The sequence below is a fragment of the Oryzias latipes genome, chromosome 16, assembly GCF_002234675.1.
Source record: "Oryzias latipes chromosome 16, ASM223467v1".
Lineage (NCBI taxonomy): Eukaryota > Metazoa > Chordata > Actinopteri > Beloniformes > Adrianichthyidae > Oryzias > Oryzias latipes.
This window is the reverse complement of record NC_019874.2, coordinates 18026854-18048649: the sequence shown is the minus strand read 5'-3', so window position 1 is coordinate 18048649 and position 21796 is coordinate 18026854. Positions and strand designations below refer to the sequence as shown.

The 21796-nt window shown below is 38.2% G+C and overlaps 2 protein-coding genes across 5 annotated transcripts in view; one reads left to right on the top strand and one right to left on the bottom strand.

Moving 5' to 3' along the window:
• The first annotated feature begins 31 nt into the window (after positions 1 to 31).
• Positions 32 to 3456, top strand: gtpbp10 (GTP binding protein 10). The gene is made up of 10 exons (XM_004077884.4): positions 32 to 160; positions 787 to 980; positions 1051 to 1142; positions 1220 to 1364; positions 1478 to 1551; positions 1642 to 1694; positions 1782 to 1889; positions 1997 to 2074; positions 2148 to 2271; positions 2962 to 3456. Exons 1-10 carry the CDS (start codon positions 128 to 130, stop codon positions 3156 to 3158), a joined length of 1098 nt encoding a protein of 365 aa, XP_004077932.1. The 5' UTR covers positions 32 to 127; the 3' UTR covers positions 3159 to 3456.
• The window catches only part of adam22 (ADAM metallopeptidase domain 22), a 64307-nt gene continuing 45899 nt past the window's right edge, over positions 3389 to 21796 (bottom strand). The window contains exons 11-32 of one of the 4 annotated variants that reach the window (XM_023964022.1): positions 21198 to 21364; positions 21013 to 21097; positions 20457 to 20547; positions 20333 to 20384; positions 17936 to 18035; positions 16746 to 16817; positions 16480 to 16572; positions 16181 to 16261; positions 16035 to 16085; positions 15859 to 15922; positions 15665 to 15770; positions 15449 to 15568; positions 14971 to 15139; positions 14572 to 14683; positions 13843 to 13933; positions 13686 to 13739; positions 13267 to 13467; positions 12867 to 12967; positions 12658 to 12724; positions 10944 to 11033; positions 8160 to 8283; positions 3389 to 5749 (exon numbers count right to left, since the gene is read on the bottom strand). In XM_023964022.1, coding sequence (XP_023819790.1) covers positions 5729 to 5749; positions 8160 to 8283; positions 10944 to 11033; positions 12658 to 12724; positions 12867 to 12967; positions 13267 to 13467; positions 13686 to 13739; positions 13843 to 13933; positions 14572 to 14683; positions 14971 to 15139; positions 15449 to 15568; positions 15665 to 15770; positions 15859 to 15922; positions 16035 to 16085; positions 16181 to 16261; positions 16480 to 16572; positions 16746 to 16817; positions 17936 to 18035; positions 20333 to 20384; positions 20457 to 20547; positions 21013 to 21097; positions 21198 to 21364 — 2112 coding nt within the window. In that variant the 3' untranslated portion in view covers positions 3389 to 5728. The remainder of the gene's footprint in view (positions 5750 to 8159; positions 8284 to 10943; positions 11034 to 12657; positions 12725 to 12866; positions 12968 to 13266; positions 13468 to 13685; positions 13740 to 13842; positions 13934 to 14571; positions 14684 to 14970; positions 15140 to 15448; positions 15569 to 15664; positions 15771 to 15858; positions 15923 to 16034; positions 16086 to 16180; positions 16262 to 16479; positions 16573 to 16745; positions 16818 to 17935; positions 18036 to 20332; positions 20385 to 20456; positions 20548 to 21012; positions 21098 to 21197; positions 21365 to 21796) is intronic. The other 3 variants (XM_023964024.1, XM_023964023.1, XM_023964025.1) reach the window with 3 other exon arrangements.

Here is a 21796-nt window from a genome sequence, read left to right as displayed (position 1 = left end):
CAGCACGTTTGGTTTGTGCCCCACCCACCTCGGATTCTTTGTCCAATAGGAAGGAAGGACGCCATCGTCACTTCCGGCCCCTCCTGCAAACACATGGTTACTAGCAGCTTATAGCAAACTCGTCGAAATGGTCCACATTAGCAGGATTTGCTTGCGGAAGGTAAACATTAAGAGGCAAATGACTTGCATTAGGAGTATAAATACACATTCCTAATGTTTATCATACTTTTTCTTTGCCTTAAAGGTCAGGCTAAATGTCCGCTGGCATTAAGTTAACATTATGCTAAGCTAGCAATGAGATGTTAGGACGATGATCGTCACTGTTGTAAACATTGTATTCTGCGTAATTTTACCAGAGAAATGCAGAACCTAACTGTAAAACTTCAGTTATCCAGGAACAGTGTAGACACTCCAGAAGTTTTTCTTTCTTTCTGATTATAATATATGTAATAATAGCAGGAACCAGTAAATACAAGTGAGTAAATATTGCTCGCACAATTCCTGCAAGTTTTTTTTATATCTTACATATTTATTATATATTATTTCGTTTTTAATTGGTTAGTTAAATTAATTTTAGTTTAAATTATCTGCCGTTGCAACTCATGAGTGTTTTAAAGCTATATACTTTGCTCAAAAGCCCTTCGACTTTGTTTGATTAAATGATTGGCGATACAAAATAAGAAAGCAAATGTCATGTCCACATTATGTGATGCCAACAAATCTATCTAATAATTAGGAAATCATAGGACTGGATTGAAACAGCGTCTTTTTGTCACCTCTTCACAGTACGGAAACTTTGTGGACAATCTTCGCCTGTATGTCCGAGGAGGTGGAGGTGGCATGGGTTTGCCCCGTCTTGGGGGGCAAGGAGGCAATGGGGGGGATGTTTGGGTAGTTGCAAAGAATAACATGACTTTGAAGAGAATCAAGGACAAATACCCTCTGAAACGTTTTGTGGGCGGATCAGGAGGCAACAGCAGGTTGGTGCATCTTTTATCGTTAACATGCTTTGGAACTCGTCAGGATTTGTGTGTTTTCTGTTTTGGTCAGTGTACGAGCTCTGAAGGGGGAGAAAGGGACCGACGTGGAGGTCCCTGCTCCTGTTGGCATTGCAGTTACCACTGATGATGGAAGAATTGTTGGTATGTCAAGCAAATTGTATGTTTATTTTGTATGAAATGTTCTGCATCAGGTGTCACTCTTTTTTTTTATTCACTAGGTGATCTAAATGAGGAGGGCGATCGTGTCTTGGTGGCAAAAGGAGGTTCTGGAGGCTCCCTCTACTCTGCTTTTGAGCCCACAAAAGGCCAGGCTAAACACATACGGCTTGACCTGAAGCTCATTGCAGATCTGGGGCTTGTAGGGTGAGATTGAAAGCAAAAAAATGAATTGTTTTTCAGTCAGGACAAACAACTGAAAAGACAACATATTTAGGATTATTTAAGATTCTGATGGTCTCATGTCTGATCACCAATAGGTTCCCAAATGCAGGAAAATCATCTCTCCTGGCAGCTCTATCCAATGCAACACCTCAGATTGCAAGCTATGCATGTAGGAAAATGGTTCTGTTTTTGTGCACTTTGTTAATTTTAAGCTATGTTTTTCTTTTGTTTCTAAAATCTTCACTGTATTTTTTTTCAGTCACAACTTTGAGACCTGAGATTGGCAAAGTGATGTATCCAGATTACAAGCAGGTATGGAATCTATACTAATTCATCATTTTATCCTTAATGGTATTGACTCCTTTTGTTAACTGCTCTTTCTACTTTTTGCTTGGGTAGATTTCTATTGCTGATCTCCCAGGGTTGATTGAGGGGGCTTACATGAACAAAGGCATGGGTCACAAATTCTTGAAACACGTGGAAAGGACAAAGCAGCTCTTATTTGTGGTGTGTGGTGGCATGAAGTACTCATGTTGGCACTCAAACATACTTTAAGAGTTTAAGCAGCTGGAAATAAAATGAGTTTTGCCAGATTGTGTCATTTCTAATTTCAGGTGGATGTTTGTGGTTTCCAGCTTGCAAGTAAAACACCTTTCAGGTCGGCTTTTGAAGCTGTGCAGCTTCTTATCAAGGTGAGTCTTGACGTTACCAAAGCTTACCATATAACTCCTTTACCATCTCATCCTGTTCTATCCTCCCCTGAAGGAGTTGGAGTTGTACAAAGAAGAGGTGGCGTCCAAGCCTGCTTTACTGGTTGTAAACAAGATGGACCTTCCTGATGCTGAAGACAAATTAGCAGAGCTGAAGGAACAACTAAAGAACCCAGAAGGTGGGTTTGAATTTTTGTCTCTGTAAAAACAGTTTATAAGCTGTCCCCTAAAAACCCTCAAATGAAAATACTGTTTTTAACATGTTCTCGTGATATTTTTCTGATGATGGAGGACACATATAAAGAAAATTCAGCTAAAAAAAGCTCCCGCCGCTCTGCAGTCCTACAAAACCACACAGGCTTTTTGATTTAGGCAAAAAAAGTGAAATCATAATCAAAACATTTTATTCTCAGGTTTTTGAACATGCAGGGTTGTCCCAGTTGCCATGTTGCATCTTTTTTAAGCTCATGTAAAAAATGTGCTTAGCTGTAAGACAGAAATCCAATAAAATCCAGTGGTTTGCTAAAATATTGTGCTGCAGAATCTTTTTCCTCAATGTTTTGACTGTAAATTGAAATGCTGGGAAATCAGGCTTGGCTGTAACAAGTGGAATGATTTGGGGACATCTAGTGGCAAAGTTGATAATTGCAACAATTGAAAACCCTCCATCCGAATGCAAGAATACGTAAACGTCCAAAAGGATCTCCATAAGTGTTATAATTGATGTGCTCAAAAATTGTTGTTTATTTTTAGGTTGATATTGCAATGTATTAAAAGCTTAAATCTACATCAAGAATAGAAAACAAATTGATTCTCAACTCGACTTTCTCTTAACAGTTTTTTGATTGTTCTATTTTTACTTTCTGCAGAGTTTTCTGATTTGCTGCCTGGTGACATGATACCGAAGAACTACATGACCTTCCGACATGTGGTCCCCGTTTCCGCCATGACAGGGCTTGGAATCGATCATTTGAAAAGCTGCATTCGACAGTCTCTTGATGAAGAGGCCACCCTGAAATCCAGTGACGTACTTCGGGAAAAGCTGCTGAGACTTCGCTCGCACTAAAAGTTGTGAGAAACGTGGACTTTTTATGTAAGCGGGCTGTCAGAAAATAGCCAAATGCCCAGCGGTGAGGATGCAAGGATTCCTTCTTTGGAAAACCTGGGACAAGAGACTCTATCATATCTGAGGAAGATGAGCGTGAGCCTTCTCAATGAAACAGGGAGGATGTCTTTCTGCACAAAATAAAGAGTTTGATAAGTGGACAACAAAAAAAGAAGTGCCAGAGACAGATGTGTTGATGAAAGTTTATTTTTATATTAAATATATTACAATACTGAATGAATAAAAAGAGAAAAAAATAGGTGGGTTTTTGAGTAGTCTCTAAAGCACACACACAAATCAAAAAGAGTTTGAACTGGTTTCCAGGAGGAGAGGGCCTTTTGGAGATAATGTCTGTACAAAAATACATTCAGGTTTTTAGCCAAAGACTGAGCCACATTACTGGTGTGTGACTAGTAAGCAACTGAGGTTCCTAAAGAATCAGTCGGACCAGCTGTGTGTGCAGGAAAACGCTGCAGACGGCACGGGTATTGCTGCAGCCTGCAACATCTCCTCCTTCACAGAGAGCTCTCACAGTAGTCCGGGACACCTCCATCCTAAACTCCAGACTTCTGCACACCTTAACCCTGGAGTAGCTCGGAAAAGCGGCGAGTGGGTAGAGATGAAAGCTGTGACTCTGGGCAAACCACCATCCCGTTTCCCAACAAGTGTTCAAGCCTCGGATCACACAGATCAACACATGCTGAAGGACGAATATGTTTAACATGTTCCCATTCAAACTCATCAACAGACTTAATTACAATAATGCACTTAATTACACTTAGAATAGTTGATTTACAGTATGCTCAGAAAAAAGTGAACATTACAAAGGTACTTAAAAAAGAGAATTATTAGCACTATTATTCCAATACTGTGACAATGTTTTTGTCTATACAATCCTGATGCATACATGATGGACGAAGGTAAAAGTGGCCGCACTGAAACAACGTGACAAACTCCAGTCCTCAACAGCTTGTTAGCAGTGAGCCGTACAAAAAGTTTATACAGAAACATTCAGCGGAACAGGTGCTCGGAAATGACAACTTCTCCAGCTTGAATCCTCATTTAATCGTTCAGACCGTGAGTAGTCTGGGTAGAAAGATTTAGGAGGGCAAAAGTCTTCTCATGCTTGTTTCTCAGTGCGCCCTCACAGATAAAACCGTCTGGAGAGACTATTTAAATGGAACCGTCATGCCGTTGCTCTTCACAAGCTCAAACAGCAAGCACTGTACAGCAGAGTTTCATCACTAACAAGGCTAAATATTTCAGTCATCACAGCTAAATCGAACGCACAATTAAAATTCAACATTTTAGGTTTTGCTCATTTGTCAACCATGTTCATCCCTTTGTGAATGAACTCCAGGGGGTTCGTGGTGGAAAAAAGGAAAGGGGGGGGGGGGTCTTAATGATAGACTTTTCAAACTCGTATGTTGACACCAGGCACATCTATAACTACAACTAACACAACTTGGTGAATTCCCTCAGATGATGGCACAACTACTCAAACTACTAAATGAGCACTAATCATGAATCATGTCAGCAACTTTAATGAACATTTTTTGTTTTTTCCCCCCACACAAACGGGTGTTGCATTGTTTATTTAAAACAAAAATAAAAGAACACGCACACATTCTGTTTTTGATGGAAAAAGCTCGAGGTTCAAATCTCAGATTAAGAAATTATATGTAGAAAAGAAATCAGAGGGGTCATATAAAAAATAGAAACCTTGATAGAAGAACAACAGCAGCGCTTCTACGGCTTTCTGTGTCTACACCACAGTTGAAAGTAGCATCTAGGGTTCTTTCCTTCAAAATAAAAGCAGAAGAGTACTCTGTGTGTCATTTACTGTACATATTTACACAAACACACACACACCAAGTAACAGGAGTAAAAGGGTCAGGTTGTTGCCACCTCCTTTGTTGTGGTTTATAGTTGGTGATACAGGGGTTTTTATTGTCTAGAAAACTCACTGCACCTTTGCATGCTTTCCTTTTCGTATCAGATGTCTGCTGTTGTTCTAATTAACAGAAGATTGCTGATTACTCGGTTGTCTCGTGCATATAGTGTTGGACTTCATACAGTGCTTTGCGTGCGTAAAAACAGCAGTTAAAAAAATGTCCAGTGGTGATGCAGTGGCCTGCTCCTGGCTCTGCTGCTCCCTTTAAGGAGGAGCTGTAACATCTCAGTGGGGTTGAGGTGTGCAAGAAAAAAGATGGGGGGCAAGTAGTTGTGGTTTCTATGCTCTCCAGTCCCCATTTTCTTAAGCTTGAGCAGACAGGAAGAGCTCAGTCTGATATCCAGCTGCTCTGCAGCAGATGTGGTGCTTGTTTTTCTCCACACTGCCCTCTGCAGGTGGCGTCTGGAAAGACAGCCTTAAACAGAGCTTTGTCTACCTTCTGTTTGGTGGGGGTTGGCTCCCTTTCTCTGAAGTAGCCTCGAGTTAATTTTGTTTTCATGTTTGTGTTTTCCATTCGTAGAGGAGAAGAGACACTTGTGTTTCTTCCAGGGCTTTGGCAGGTGAGAAAATACAGCTGTTATATTGAGGTTTCCCACAGCTAGAAAGAAGAAAAGAAAAAGATGCATTTTAATTTTTCTTCCTGTTTTATTTCTAATTTTTCTTTAATACCACTAAGAATTTGTCTAAAGAAAGTCCTTCAATGTAAGATGCTTGCTGTTCAGGTTTGATTTTGATGCCTCGTGTTTATGTGAAGTACAGTATTGCAAACTTTAAATTAATAATGAAAGTCAAGTAACCTGGTTGATTAAGTAAATCAAGAAAGCTGGAGAAACTAGTGTTTCCAGAAACACAAGAGACTAGGTTTCCATACCTTCACTACTTCAGTTAAATGGTTTTATCTTTCATTCAGCTGAAAGTTGCGTGCCAAGCAAATGTTTTGCAAGCAAGTGCAAAACCTGGTGCATTCCAAGCAGGTTTTGCACTGTCTCGTTTTTCCTTTTTAAAACAAAAGCCAAACTACTTTCGTAAAATAATTGTAATGTACAGTGGTTTTCAAAAAATACTCATAACCCGTGAACTTTTCCACAGTTTTTCATATTATGACCGCGAACGTAGATGTATTTTACTGGCATCTTATGTGAAAAAACCAACACAAAGTGGCAAACAATAATAAAGTAGAAATAAAATTATACATTCTCATTTTTTCTTTTTACAAATAACTGAAAAGTGCAGTGTGCAAAAGTATTCAACCCCCCTGAGTCACTACTTTGTGGAACCCCCTTCTGCTGCAATTACACCTGCAAGTCTTTTTCTGGCTTTTTTGCTTTATTTAGTTATTTATTTATTTTTTGCTGTGCACATCTAGAGACTGAAATCATTGCCCATTCTTCCTTGCAAAACTATTCAAGCTGAGTTAAATGAAATGGAGAGCGTTTGTAAACGGAAATAATCAGATCTTGCCACAGATTCTCGATTGGATGTAGGTTTGGACTTTTACTGGGCCAATCCAACACATGTATATGTTTCATTTAAAACCATTCAATTGTAGCCATGGCTCTATGTTTAGGGTCGTTGTCCTGTTGGAAGGCTAATCTCTGCCCCAGTCTCAAGTGCTTTGCAGACCCCATCAGGTTTTCTGTCAGCTTTCCTGTCCTTCCTGCTGAAGAGAAGCAGCCCCAGAGCATGATGCTGCCACCGCCATCTTTGACATTGGGGATGGCATGTTCAGAGAGATGTGCAGTGTTAGCATTTTGCATCTTGGCCAAAATCAAATTTGGTCTCATCAAATCAAATCAAATCAAACTTTATTTATAAAGCACTTTTCATATAAAAATATAACACAAAGTGCTTTACATTAAAACACAACAAAATATAAAAACATATGACCAGAGTACCTTCCTGCTACTAATCAATAAAGCCCAGGCTTGTGCAGTGCACGACTAATATTGCATGACTAATAGTTATTTATATGGACAGATTCTCCCACAGTAAATCTTTGCAGGTCATCCAGAGTGAAGAGGTAAGAGGTTCATGTAATCCATGGACACCAGTGAAGATCACAAATCTTCAAGAAAAAGGGTTCAGTTTTCACTTGTCTTGTGGGGTCTAGATGACCCAACTCCCAATGTTAAAGTGCCTTGAAAAGCACAAGGGCTAATCAGTTCTCTCCCTGTTCAGTGTGTCAGTTTATGTGGACAACCATGTCTTCGGTTTGCAGTTGTTCCACACTATTTCCATTTGTAGATGATGGACTGAAAAGTTCTTTATAGGATGTTTAAAGTTTGGGAAATCTTTTTACAGCCTAACCCTGTTTTAAATTCCTCCACGACTTCATCCCTGACTTGTGTGGTGTGTTTCTTGGGCTTCTTAGTGACATTTGCTCCCCAATACTCTTAGCACTGTACAGAGGCCTTCACTGAGCAGCTGTGTTTGTACTGAGATTAAATTACACACAGGTGGACTCTATTTAGGTCAATCATTAGGTCATCAGGCAATGTCTGAAAGCAACTGGATGCACTCAGAGAAAAGGGGGCTGAATACTTTTCCATACTGCACTTTTCAGTTTTTTATTTGTAAGAAAAAAATAAATAAAATTATGTATAATTTTAATTCTGCTTCACAACTGTTTGCCACTTTGTGTCAGTCTTTCACATAAAATTCCAATAAAATATATTATCTTTGTGTTCATAATGTGAGAAAATGTGGAAACATTTAAGCCACTGTAGTTACTTAAGAGTATATACACACCATCATTAGCTGGCAAAACAGTTCAGGCAGAAAACAGAAGGCTAAAGAGGAAGTTATTTGTTTTTTCTTTTCCAATTTCGTAGAAAGTGTATGTTGAAGTTAATCGGGGGAAATTGACAACAGTTATGTTTTACTTAAGGGAAATTGCACTCTGATGTTTTGCAGATGACACCTCCTTCTTTGCCCAGACAACTGTAGAACATCATGAAACTGATAACTGCCAGTACAATTCTAAATGTGTGTTTGCATCTTATACTTGCCCTGGCACTCTGCCTGTTAGCTTTCCTCTGGTCATCAGGGAGCGGGGGCATCGGGTACGGGTATCTCCTGCTGGATGCAATAGATCCGGTGGATGAAGTAGGGGACTTGGCAGGAGACAATGTTCTGAAGAATAGAAAAAAAAGAGCTATTGACCCTTTTGATCCATTGCTTTCTCTAGATCAGCTGATGAAGGACTGAGTTGGCCAAAGACACAGACGAGAAAAATATCTGTGATTCTGGCCACAAAATCCTTCTGAAATGATCCGGTTAATCAGATTTGAATGTTTTTAAAGCGAGAAGCTGCTCTTTATGGGTCTTTGCAAAATGCAACAAAAAAGACAAAGCTATAAATAGATTTGAGAGGGGAAAAAATCCATACACGATATCTCCCAGCAATGGTGTTGGCATAGTCTTACATTTTTCTTGGTCTACCTCAGCAAGAATTGAGCATAAATGTTGCATTAATTGTGGTGGAAAATAACATTTATAGGCTTTTTTGTCACAAATTGATCACATCTGTCAGTTCAGCAGAATTTTGGTGACCACGAAATTAGACCTGACCAGAGCTGGGAGAGAACACAATGTTTCATTAGTTACACCTGCTCAGGTGCTCTTTGAAGCAGGAAAACCAGCCATTCACTTACAGTGCAGAAGGTCAGTGCACTTAGATGTGGAGATCTGGTCTCTACAATATACTAAAGTAACGTTATATGATGATGAAAGGCAATTTGTCACTTCAAATACAGCAAATTGATCAAACTGTTTGTGTCACCTACATGTCTTGATCTTCTGCAATGTGACTGGCATGAAGAGGACGTTGAACAGGTGAACCAGACAAAATAAACTGAGAGGCTTCTGAAAGTTTCTGACATTTGTTTCTATATAATTACAATCTAAAACGTTAGTGGATTTTCATTTGAGGTTAAAAAGGAGAGAAGAAGTGAAACCATTTGGACGAATCCCACTTTTGGAACAAATGATTTAACAAGAAGTTAGAACTGGCATTCAAAAGGATACAGACTAGGCAACATACATTTTTTAGAAGGATGTTGGTAAGTTTTTGAGAACTGCATGAAAAGATTAATAATTATAAGCAAATAGTTCAATGAGGCATTTTCAAAAGCATTATAAATCAATTTCCATTTGAATTTTTATGCTTTTAATGTGTAAATAAATAATATAGCATGTTAACCTTATGTCGTCTGAATGGGTTTTGCGATGAGGATCAAGTGATTAGACCCTCAAATTGAAACTGGGTCATACAGTCGTTTAAGTCAAAATGCAAGCGACTGGTCAGACATTATGTGCAGCTTTGACCATGCTGTTACTTGCCAACAAAAATGATCTGATGATGGTTTATGTCACATTAAAACAGAATCACAAAGAATCTGAAGAGTTTTGTCAACCTTCATACCACTGATGTGAAAATCAGAGAGGAAGAGAGCCCCTCCCATCTGCTTGTGCATTTACACCACTCGCAGTGTGGTGATTGTAAAGGTTTGAAAATGAGAACTTGTCCAGAACTGCAGCAGTAAATTGGAAATTTTACTACAAAAACCCTAAATGTAAATTATGATGTGAGGTTGAATTTTTTCATCATTATTTTTAATCTCAATTTCAGTCTCAAAGGCTGTAAATCCTGTATAGTTTTATGACAAGACTGCATAGCTGTGATTGTCAGTAAATCCCTTTGACTGCAGTAACACAGAAAGGAGGGTATAAAAAGCAGCAGTGAATGGGACATAATGTGTCACTCACATATGTTTGACTGAGCATTTACATATAGTTTACTTGCTGTGCTGCTCTAACCGAACCTGAGATACATAGTCTAGAGCAGAAATTTAAATTTAAAGGAAAAGAAAAGTCCACTGGATTTTCAAAATAAAACGCCACATTCAAACTCTATAAGGAATCTTTGGTTAAACTTATTATCCTTCAGATGCTACGTAAATGACAGTTTTTTAATAATGCTTTCATATACTGATAAGTCTATTCTAGCTGTAATTCTGACAAATGCCTGTGACTCAGTTGTTGCTATAATGTATGGCAAGCCAAAAGGGCCAATAAGTACTAGTATATCCAAAAACTCTGCAGAATTTTTGTTTGATTTAATGGAATCTTAAATTTTAAAATGAATCAATTTTACTTGATTGCAGCAGTAATTTAAGAGTATTCTTGTATCTCCCAGGTTTATTATTTAGGTTTTTGCAAAAGAAAAGCTTTTTGCTTTCTGTCCATCAGTAGATGTTGTAACCACTTTAAAACAACAAGCTCATGAATAAAGTAAAGGCCTACAGATTCCTGTGAGCTGAATGTGTTTGCATTTATTTAAAGACATTAAAAAGCATTCATAAAAATCCTCCACACTTTCAAAACGACGCAGTGATGATGTCAGTGCGACATTCAGAATGTGAGAGCTTGCACTGACATCACACTGAGTGCGTGAAGTCAGTGGGAGTGAGGCGGAGCTGACAAACACTGACACCGACTATGATCATGCACAGGAAACAAGACACTGATGGTGGGGAAGTAAAGAAAGGAAGGGGTTAAACTGGAAGTATAGTGTAGTTCAAAGTTTGTAGAACGCTGTTAAAATTTGTGTTGAAACTAAAGCCACTGAAACCTAAAAGGAAACGATTCTAACTTCTTTCTAACATGCCTGCTTTTTGTAATATTTTAAGGGGTTTCTGCTTCTTAGAACCAAACTCCCAGTAGATCTTAATTTCAAAACTTCAACTCAAACCAAAAAATATTAATAAGGAATATGATCCAAGGATATATACCTAAGGAAAGGTCCTTGAGTATTTTTATTGACATCTTCTACCCATTTAGTTACATCATAAAACTCTGTTTTGGAGCGAGGGGTTAAATACCTGTGGGAGAGGGGAAGGGGAGGAGCATAGACACAACACAAGGATGGGGATCAGAGAGAGAAGGAAACAAAAATCTCCAGAAATAAGCAAGTGAGTGGGGAAGAGAGGAAGAGGAATTATTTTAGGAAAGCAGAGCAAAGACTTTCCAAACAAGATGCAGAATTGAGAAAAATGGTGAAGTCGGTGGACAGACCTGCGCGTGGATTTCAGATGAAAACAGCACCACAAGCAAACACAGCTGCATACAGGTCACATCCTTGCAAGCAGTCAGTTCATTTGCACTCTGTCAGTGGCATGCTTAGACAGGGAAGAGGTGCACAGCACTCTACTTGATGTGCACAAGAGGCCTTCAGACAAACAGCAGGCTGGAAGGCAGCTGAGACAGATTTCTTGTGTATATATGCAGTCAACAGGCAAACACAGTAGGAAATCCCTTTTTTAATTAGAGAACAGATCTTTTAAAGGATGTGCATTTCAACCTTATGAGTTACACAAAAGCACCGGGATGCAAAAGTTGTGATTTTCTAGTTTTGTGACTACTGCAGGTCACAAAACAGCTGTATTTGTCCATGCAACAGTATTTCTTCAACATGGTAATCATAGTCCTTTTAAACAAATTTAACAATGGAAAAGTCAATCTTTTAAGTATGCTCAGCATGGAAAATGGTTAGAAAAAGTAAAACTATCAAATCCAATTTGTTGATTTGTTTTACCCAAGATGTTTTTTTCCTGCTAAACAAATACAGTTTTAACCTAATGGAAAAAATTTGACTGAATTAAAATGAACAATCTGAGCTGATTTAATGTTTTTAGCCTGTTTGCACACTACTGAACTGTGGTGAAGCAGTCAGTGGAGCTGGTTATTAAAAAAATTGTGCATTTTGTGGTACAGCCCCAAATTTGACATGGATGTACCTTAGGATCCCCTTTTTCAGAAAAAAATGTTAAACATTAGAAAATCCAAGATTTTAAAATATATACAGTAGAATATACATATAATAGTATTCTGTTTAAAGTTTAAAGACAGCCTTTCCTGTGCATGAACAGCCCATATTGTTGCGACTGGGGCAAATAAACATTGAATATTTCTGTAATATTATAGTATCTTTACAAATGGCTGTTAATTTGAATTTTTTATTTTTTTTATTTTGGCTAGCATGCTTTTCTGAAAGAGGGGATCTGTAAGGTACATACGTGCCAAATTTGATGCTTGTACCACAAAATCCATGACTTTTCTGAAATATAAACCTTACCAGCTCCACTATGTGCCAGGCTCTTATTTTTTTACACACTTGCCAATTGGTGTCAAGCCAATAGAGACCAGTACGGTACAAAATAAGTACTTCCCCACTTATGCCTCAATGTACAAAAAGTACTGCTTTTGAGAGGTAATATTTACCTGAAACTGCTTAAATTTTCTCAAAACCTGCTTGCTATGGTCACTTGAAAAAAGGTGGACAAGTTACCAGCTGAAAAGAGGCCACAAAATTATTTCTTTTTTGTGTGAGATGTGTTCTCAGCATATTAACACTGATGAATTTCAGGAGTATCCTTTAAAAGATCCAGACTAGCCCAATGTCTATCAGAAGATGGTGTGTAGAGCACAATCCAAAGAGAAACTTACTCTGTGGAGTTCGAGCGAGCGCGGAACTTCTTCCCTTTCAGCTTTTTCCGATTACCACTCAGGTTTCCTGCAAAAAGAGAAACAAACATGTAGTGATGTGAGTAAAAACAACAAAACAACATAAAGTCTGTTTAATCCAATTCCCCCAAACTATAAAATTGATAGTAGAAACATATACTGATGTTTCCTGTAGGGTGTGAGAGTCCCACCTTGCCAGGAGTTGCTTCGCGGTCTTCCATTTTCACAGATGTCCGAAATGTGTTTGGCATCTGGAATTCTCTCGCTCCATGAATGAGACAACCCATTAGATCTACACATACAATAAGGTCAGAGTTTTGAATGTTAAAAATACAAATTCCATAGTATCTGATTACTGTAATGCTGTGACGTGATATGATAAGGTGGGAATCAAATGGCATCAACCATTCACTAATTGTTCTTCTCAAAATGTTCACATAGACATTTTGATAACATTCAGACTAAATGGAGAGAAACTCACAAAGCATGTGATGAAAGCAAGAGAGCACCTATTGGCGATGCAACAAGTGGAAAAACCTCACACCTGCACACGCAATAACAGCAAACAAATGACCCAATGGGATGGCACACCTGAAGCCAAACAGTGAGATGTTCTGAGAAATGGATGGGATGGAGGCTGTGAAGGACAAGGTGCAAATCTGCAGGTGAGACAGGCAGGCTGACCTCTTCTTGGAGCTGCAGCCCGAGTTTGTGCTGATGCCCGGAGGCATGTCACTGTAAAAGGAATCTGCATCCCCAGGCTTGGTGACATAGTCACCAGGGGGGATTTGTCTGGAAACACAGATGACTACCTTTAGTTGCTGCAAAAAGAAATACTTTCAAAGGAAAAAGAACACAACGTTCCTAAAAAAATTAAATTATACTCTTTTGCAAAAGGGAAATATTTGAAATGGCATAGTTGTGTATAAATCAGGACTCATGAAATCATGAATAAAAACAAATAACACTCAAAAGAGAACATTTGACCTAAAAAAAGTTTGAGAACAAACCGACAGAATCTTCTGTGAACCTCAGACTCAACATAGCGTCTCTTCTTGTAGCTCCTGTAATAAACAGAATTGTTTTGAAAGCCCTTCTTTAATTTATGTTTTGACACAGCTCTCACATTAAAACAGGAACATCTATACATTGTGTGTGGACACTCACTTATAGCACCAGGCTGTAACTGCCAGTATCAGGCCAAGGAAAAGAATGGAGCCAGCTATGGCCCCGACGATGATGTTAGTGCTGGTGATACCTGAGGGAGAGGGAGGAGGCAAATTGAAGGGCTAAATGTCTTTTTATTGGGTTTGATCAGGGGTGCTTGGAGTAATCTGGACTGAGGGGGGGGTACAGAAGCCACAAAACACAAAAACACATCACTTTAAGCAGGAAATGCTTAAAAGGAGAAATCTAGGAGAGAGAATAACCAACTTCACCTTTCAGCTCTACAGTAGGGGGCAGTTGCATGTGCTTTACTTTAAAAATAAACACTACGGACGTTTCAGGTAAAAGGATGTTACAAACAATCACCTTTGTTAAACTCAAATTCACATGAGAGAGGAAGAGGAGCAGGAAATGGACAATTACAATGAAAAAGTAACTCAAATCTGACCTCAAATCACTTCGTCAGACTTCGGCCTGTCGACAAAGAATGAGTGTGAAAATAAAAGAAACAAAAGCAGTGACGTGCCTACAAATGCAGCTGGTTTAATAAGCAGACATGAGTGCAACTCGTTCAAATAAACAACAGTGCAACACAGAAAGAAAAGGTCTGAGACTGGCCAGGATGAGGGATGATGTTCTTTGAGAAAATGCACACAAGAAGTGCATAAGGGGGGAGAAAAAAAGAACAAAAGATAGAACAGGTTTAGAGGGAAATGTTTAGGGATTTACCTGAAACAGGTGCAGTGGGTCCCACTACAAGATAACTGAAGGGAGAAATGGAACCACAGTCTTCTCCTGTCCAGCCAAGGTGACACACACACTTCAGCTCATTGCTGCACACCTGCAGAAAAAGAAAGAAAAGGCTTTTATTTCAAATCAATCAGATGAAAAAGCCCTGAACAACAATTTCAGATCTATCAATTCAAAATGTGTATTGCTATTACTTGTGACAACATTTGTAGATATCAAATCAGCTCTGTACTTGGGTATTTTCAAAAGTAGTAATAAAAAAACACTTTTTTGCAAATAATATTGTGAAATAAAATAATTCTAACTCAACTAAAACTGAAAAGGAAACATATTTAATATGCACTTTATGTAAAGTTGTGCATGTGTGCACGTGCATACCCCATGTCCAGAGCAGATGCTGTTGTCAGTTGTCCCGGGACAGGTGCTGAAGTTGAACTGTTGGACTGGTAAACACTTGTGATTGAAACAGATGCTGTCTGTTCCACAGGCCGTCCCATCTTCAACATATCCGAGGTCAGTATCTCCATCGATCATCACATGAGCACCACTACACACCACAAGCATGGAGTCACTCACACAGGAAATTAAGGACTCTCTTCTCTTAAATCTGTAATGCTGTTTTATATTTATACTTCTGTTAATGAATGTTTTAGCTACACACAAAGACCACTTTCAATTAAAAATTGTGCTTTGAAGAATTCAGAATGAATTTCAGAATTTTACTGTTTTTTTTCAACTAGATGTTGTTTTATATTACATTCATTTTCAAAATACAGTATTTATTGGTATTCAAAAAAATGGGAAAAAATACTTATCACTCGAATGTTTTTTAGGGCTATGAAACTACAGTTTTTACCTGCAGTCCAGAGAAGCACTGTGCTGAGCTACAGAGAAAGATGTTAGTCCTCCCTGCAGCTCCCCCAAGCGTGGAGCAGGTGAGATGTTGGAGCACAGCAGGTATCCACAATGAACATCCCTAACAAACACACAAAATGTATAGGAGCACATTTTAATTTTAATGTATCATCAGAGCTAAAGAAGAGTCAATCAACCAAAGCAAGGTCCGTCTTACTGTTTATTGCACTGGATCCATGTGTCCTTGTCCTTCCCACAGTTTCCTTTTTCGGTTCCTTCAATGTTGAGTTTTTCATAGCAAAACTTGTCGGCTGCCATTGCCTCTGAGAGAGGCCCGAAAAACATTTACGACATCACTGACCAGGTCTGAACTGAACAAAATGTGTGTTTCAAAGACAACAATGCACTCACTCTCTCCCCAAATGTACTTGCACTGTCTGTCTTTGGTTTTGCACCTTCCATTAAAGCATCGACCCTAAAAAATAAAAGGAGAAAAATGATTATTATGAAGCCAAAATCTAAGATATCCAAAGTTTGGATGACAGTTTTTCCTTTAATGATGCAATATGTAGCTCAAAACGTCTTGCCTGATCTTTTTCGCATGTGTAACCGTCCATCTTATGCACATTGGGTGGACACTATACGAAAGAAACAAGAGCTCAAAAGAAGCCTGGAATATTTTTGTTTTCTGTAAACTACAGCAACAGCAGCAGAAAAAGAAGTTCCTCCTCACCTGACTAGAATTGCCTGAGCAGTTTTCTGGGATGTCACAATCATTTACCGCCTCCCGGCACACAACTCCTATGCGCTCCATCTGCAGCAGCACACGATCCAGGTCAAAGCGGCTTTAGGTTGTGTGGAGCAACATATCAGAGAACCCCTCTGGAGGGGAGAGGACCTCAAAGACTCCACACACGAGTTCTTCAAAGACCTCATGCTTTGAACAGTCCCTCAGTCTTGGCTTTAGTTCGTAGTTGAGTCCAAACCAACTTTACTTTGAGATCTCATTCAAAAACTGACAGAATACCGTACCTGACATTTATTGCAGCAGAGTCCATTGCTACAGTTGGAGCCTTTTGTCAAGGTGCAGTTCCTACAACAGTTTTGCCCTTCTCTTGCACACTCCTAGAAACCACAAAAAACACAGCTGACAGTTTTCCTCATTTTTAACCAAAGACTCGTCATCCAAATGTTTTTTGCGCTGTCAATACAGTCTGAGATATCAGGACGTTTGATGTAAAGTCCAAATTCACTGGGTTTTTAATCATCAAATTTTCAAATACACTTCTACAACTCACAGCTGGACTACCACAGTCACACTCCTCTCCTGGCTCCACAAAGCCGTTGCCGCATTCTGGAGGGTTAAGCAGCTAAAGAAGAAGATAAATTCAAACAATATGTACATCAACCATTCAGTAAAGAATTGAAACAGAGTCTAAAACAATCAAGGTGAATTATCTGAACTTTTTATGAAATTCTTGTCTTGAAAATGAATGCTTAGAAGCCATTACAAATACAGTATGTCAGCTATAACGTCCCCAGATTCCTGTGAATGCCAGAATATTCTGCAGGATGAACATATTTAAGCTCTAGAACTTGAATCTGCTTGAAACAGGTGGGAATCAGCTGACAGCTTAGCCTCCTTTCCTCACTTGAATCAGCCAAAGGTCTGATGATATGATTATAAGTCACTGTCCTACAAACTGAGCTTCTATCAGTACATGTTAAATACTTTTGCGGGAAACAAATAAAAAAATCCAGAGTAATATTATTCAATCACACTTGAAAACAAACTTTTAACTATTGTCAGTTTAAGACAGGGACTACACGATTTGCAGACTTTTTATTTAAGTTAATGAAAAATGTGCTTATAGTCCCACTTCGATCATTTTTTAATTCTATTTTAAAAGTATTCCCAGTCTTTCAACTGGCGTTTTTAGCCAAAATGAAAAACCTCTGTTGTTATCTAAGACATAGCTTCTGCAGAGCGGCAAGAGTTCGTTAGAAATTCACCTCAGAGTTGTGGGTGGGACCCTTGGGAGTAAGCCTGCCCCTTCCCATCATCCATCAGTTTTAACATGCTCTTCTGCTGTCTTACAGCCCCTCACACCCCCAACCTAACTTAACCGGTGCAACAAAAATGGCGAGCAATATCGGAGCCATCCAGCCAAAAGGTTTTGAGGCAAATGCCAGCTCAGACAAGTGAAACAAAGATGTTTTTTGATCTAGTCGTCTACAAGCAAATACATCAGAATGGAGCAGAGCAGGGAGTTTGTAGCTTTTACGTAGCATCAACAAGCTTTTGCTAACAACATTTTTATTATATGTTCCTGATTCACAATGATTTGAATAAAGAAATACTCAGAAATGCAATTTTAATCTCCCCAATATCAATCCCCCATCACGAGAAAAATGCCTCAAGTACTACTAAAAACACCAAAAACATCAGAGTGAGTCCTTAGAAACTAGGTTTGTACAAATGCTGTACCTTTAGAGGTATGTTGAACAGACAGACTCCTCCACCGCTGTTAAGGAAATTGTGATACTCCTCCACGTTGCAACTGGAGAATTTGTTCGGCATGTAGTAACTGTTAAATCCAACCACAATATATAATACAGTTATCAGATTATCAAGAAGGCAAACAGTGGAGTTTAAGGTTTTTTGCCCGACAGCAAAGGAGGCAAAACATTTGTGTCTTTACCCACCAACGCATCTTTACAGGCGTGAACACAACAAATTCAAATGGAACAATTAAGTTGACATGTGAAGTTTTGTTACTGGTTAGAAATACTCACAGTTCAGAGACGAGCCTGACATGTGGACAGATATGTAGGAAGGCAGGTATTTTGACATTTATAGGATGTAAATAAATCCAAATAAGCAAATTTCTTGAAATTTATCTCAGAAAACAGCAGCTTTTACTTTGTTATTGCATTATCGTTTGTCACTGACCTAATAAAATAAATACTCCAAGATAATCTGGTTTATATAGTCCTATCCAGAAAGATGCTCACTTTATTGTGGCCTAATCCACATCAGGAATAAGTTTGAAACTCAAAACTGAGCACATCTGATCTGGTCTTAACTCTTACTGTAGGAATGTGATTAACAAGGCTGGCTTTGATGTTTTGGCTTATTAGAAGCTTCAGAGAAGATAATGCAATGACAATAATTCTCAAAAAAAGTGGTTGTGTGAAGCTTCCTTATATGTCATGTGACCAAACAAAGTCACCTGTCAAGAAGATTCAAACACAAGAAGCCATGATGGTGATGAAAATGTTGAATAACTGCAGTATTTCATAGATGTCAAACTTTACGGTTTAAATTTTCATTTTCTTGTTAAAAGATTCCTGTTAGAAAACCATCTGACTGTCTCACATGTGTGGTTCTGTGGGTCTGCAACATGCACTTTCCTCCTCTTTAACACTGATTTGGCAATGATCACAAGTCTGTCATTTTTGCAGCACATAAACGCCAAACACAAAATACTTTTTTCACTTTTGCGAAGGTTGGAAACCACTAATTGTTGCAAAAATGTGTAGTTTGTCCGGATTTTTATGAAAAACATGTTGTCTTTCATTAAAAAAAACAACAAATAAAATAATTTTAAAATATATTTAAAACCTAAATCAGCCTTTTTTAAAAGATTGTGCCACTTAATTTTTGATTTATCAGCCTGATTAAAGCTGTAGTTGAGATCAAAAAGCTAAAACAGCAAAACTACAAAGCTATCTCGAGTGTACTGCTTGTTAGAACACAAATGATGGATGTAAAAATACACACAGCAGCTAAAACCTGTAGAACATATTGTAACAAAAGGTTAGCAATCAGGATAGATCAGGCAAACAGGTGCTGAAGATTGAAATAATGTTAGAATCAAAAATCCCATTAGAATTTTAATGAGTGTAGATTGTAGTTTAGTTCAAAAAGAAAATGTTTCAAAGAAGCTCAAGTCCTGTCACATGATCAGATAATATTATAGTTTAAAGTGAAGCAGGACATGATGCGATGTTAGGTGAGCACACGAGACAGAAAAAGAATGAAGATGTTGCATCAATGGGTTAGTTATGGATACAAAAGGGTTTGAGAAAATGTTCTTTGACAATCAGGCAGTGACATTGATACAAAAAAATTAAATCCAGGATACACATTATCTAATTGTGAAACTGTGTGAGATGATAATGAAAAATACAGAAAAGGTAACAGAAGAGAAGAGAAAAGGTTGTAATGACTGTCAACCCTCTCCAAGGCAGCCAGTCGGTTCAAAACCAGCACAAGTGACACTGTAGCAAGTTTCTGCTCACCTGCTGTCCCATTGGGGATATGCAAGAAGAGGGGTATACAATCACAAACACACAACACACTGACTAACATGGACACATACACACATGCTCACAAATAAGCGCACACCACATCGAGACAGTTTTTAAGTCGACGGTTGCCCAGATTTCTGCATGAACATTCACGGCATGAATCGCAGATTTACTGAATGTTTGCCGATTCTAGAAGTCAAGACGAATTCTTGTTTATCACAGTGCTTCTAAAGGTTTTCAGGGTTTTTAAATACTACAGTAAATGTTGACTGACATCTAGCGGTGAGTAATATAGCTGCAACAAAAATTCTAAGATTAAACTGCTGAAAAAAAAGAATTCTTAATTTAAAATAAGGTAAATACAGGTGGTCGTGTTTTAATATCTGACAAATCTGAACTGAAGTTGCCAATTTTAATAATATAAGAGGAATTGGAGCAGCAAGGACTGCATAAACTGAAAAAAAAAGTGAGAAAACTGTGATGACACCGACAAACTTAGTCACCGCCATCTGTGAGTGAAGACATGGCATGTTTCGGGGTGAGAGAAGGGGGAACATTGGTTGAAACTTACCCCATGTCATCCATGATGCAGCCTGCCCATCGATCATCACATTCACATTCACCTAAAAGAGAAGTTAGAGCATTTAATGAAAGTAAAAAACAAAGTTTTCTTTATTTACGGTTTAACTGCATACCACTGAGGATCCTCTTCTTGTCTGAGAAAATGCCAATGTTCTGTCCAAGAGACTGAGCTAGGAAAATGGCCATCTCGTGTGTTTTACCAAACTGAAACAAAAAGAAAGGAAAACAGCAGAAATAGATTTTTTTTAAATACACAAAAAATGAAGACTGAAGACACACAAAAAATGCCTATTGCAAGAGTTACGTTTTTTGTAATTTTAATGTCAGGATTTAAATTAAAAAAAGTTTTATTTTGACAGATGATAGTACCAAAAAATAATTGCCTCATTTCATAAAAAAAATGTTGGCTTTGCAAGTTTGAATGAAACTGTGCATTTGATGAAACGGTTTTCTAACATTTGCTTTTATTTTATTTTTTAAAATGTAACTGTTGCTGCTTTTCCTGCTCTTTTTATATCAATACTTAAATGAAAAGTTATTTCTCTCCCACTTTTTACTTTCTGGGTAAGTGAGACAAACTATTTAAACTTCATCTGTTGTGAGGAAACCTAAAAAGGCCAATTAGAAAAAAAGTGCTTTTTAATAATATTTTTATAGTTCAACTCTTACCTCGCTGATTCCTCCGCCTTTTGTGAGAGAACAAACTCCTCCCAAGTAGGAAGCACCCATCCTGTTGCTATGAAAGTGATTTCCTCTGCAAAAAAAATGTAAAAGAAGGTTGCATTATTTGTTCAGGAAAGGGATGGAGTTCATATAAAAGGCATTACATTTCTGTTTAGATTGACCAGACTTACGAGAAAAGATGTACTGAGTCACACTTTTCCTTAATGAAGTCTTTCCTGTATTTCATAAACTCCTTCAGCGTCACCATGGGGTCATCATCGATGTTGAACTTGTTGTCAGTGGACCAGGTTTCCATGGCGACAAGAACAATCCGGGTATTGAGCTGTTCCCTGAAGATCTAAGAAAGAATTTGATTTTTCTGAAAGTCAGTTTCTAAAATTTGTTTTTGCTCTTTTATGAATTAAGATGCAAATATGTACAAATAGAGGACATTAGGAGGGATAGTGAAATGAACTGAATTCTAACTCATTTGTACACTTCTTCTGTACATTTCTAAAGTTATTTCTCAATAACTGTGTATACTGTGTCTTTGCAAATGAATAGTAATTCCAGTGAAAAATCAATATTTCATTCCCATACAAAGGCCTGCTTTGTACGATCATTTTCAAGGACATGGCAAAAAAGGTGACCTTTGTGAACCTATATCAACCTATCATCTTGCAGAAGTGACCTACAGGCTTCAGGGAGAGGACATGCACACATAGCCACAAATAATAAAAGCCTTTACGTTTGCTGTCAGTTTTGTTGCATTGCAACTGCTGACCAAAAA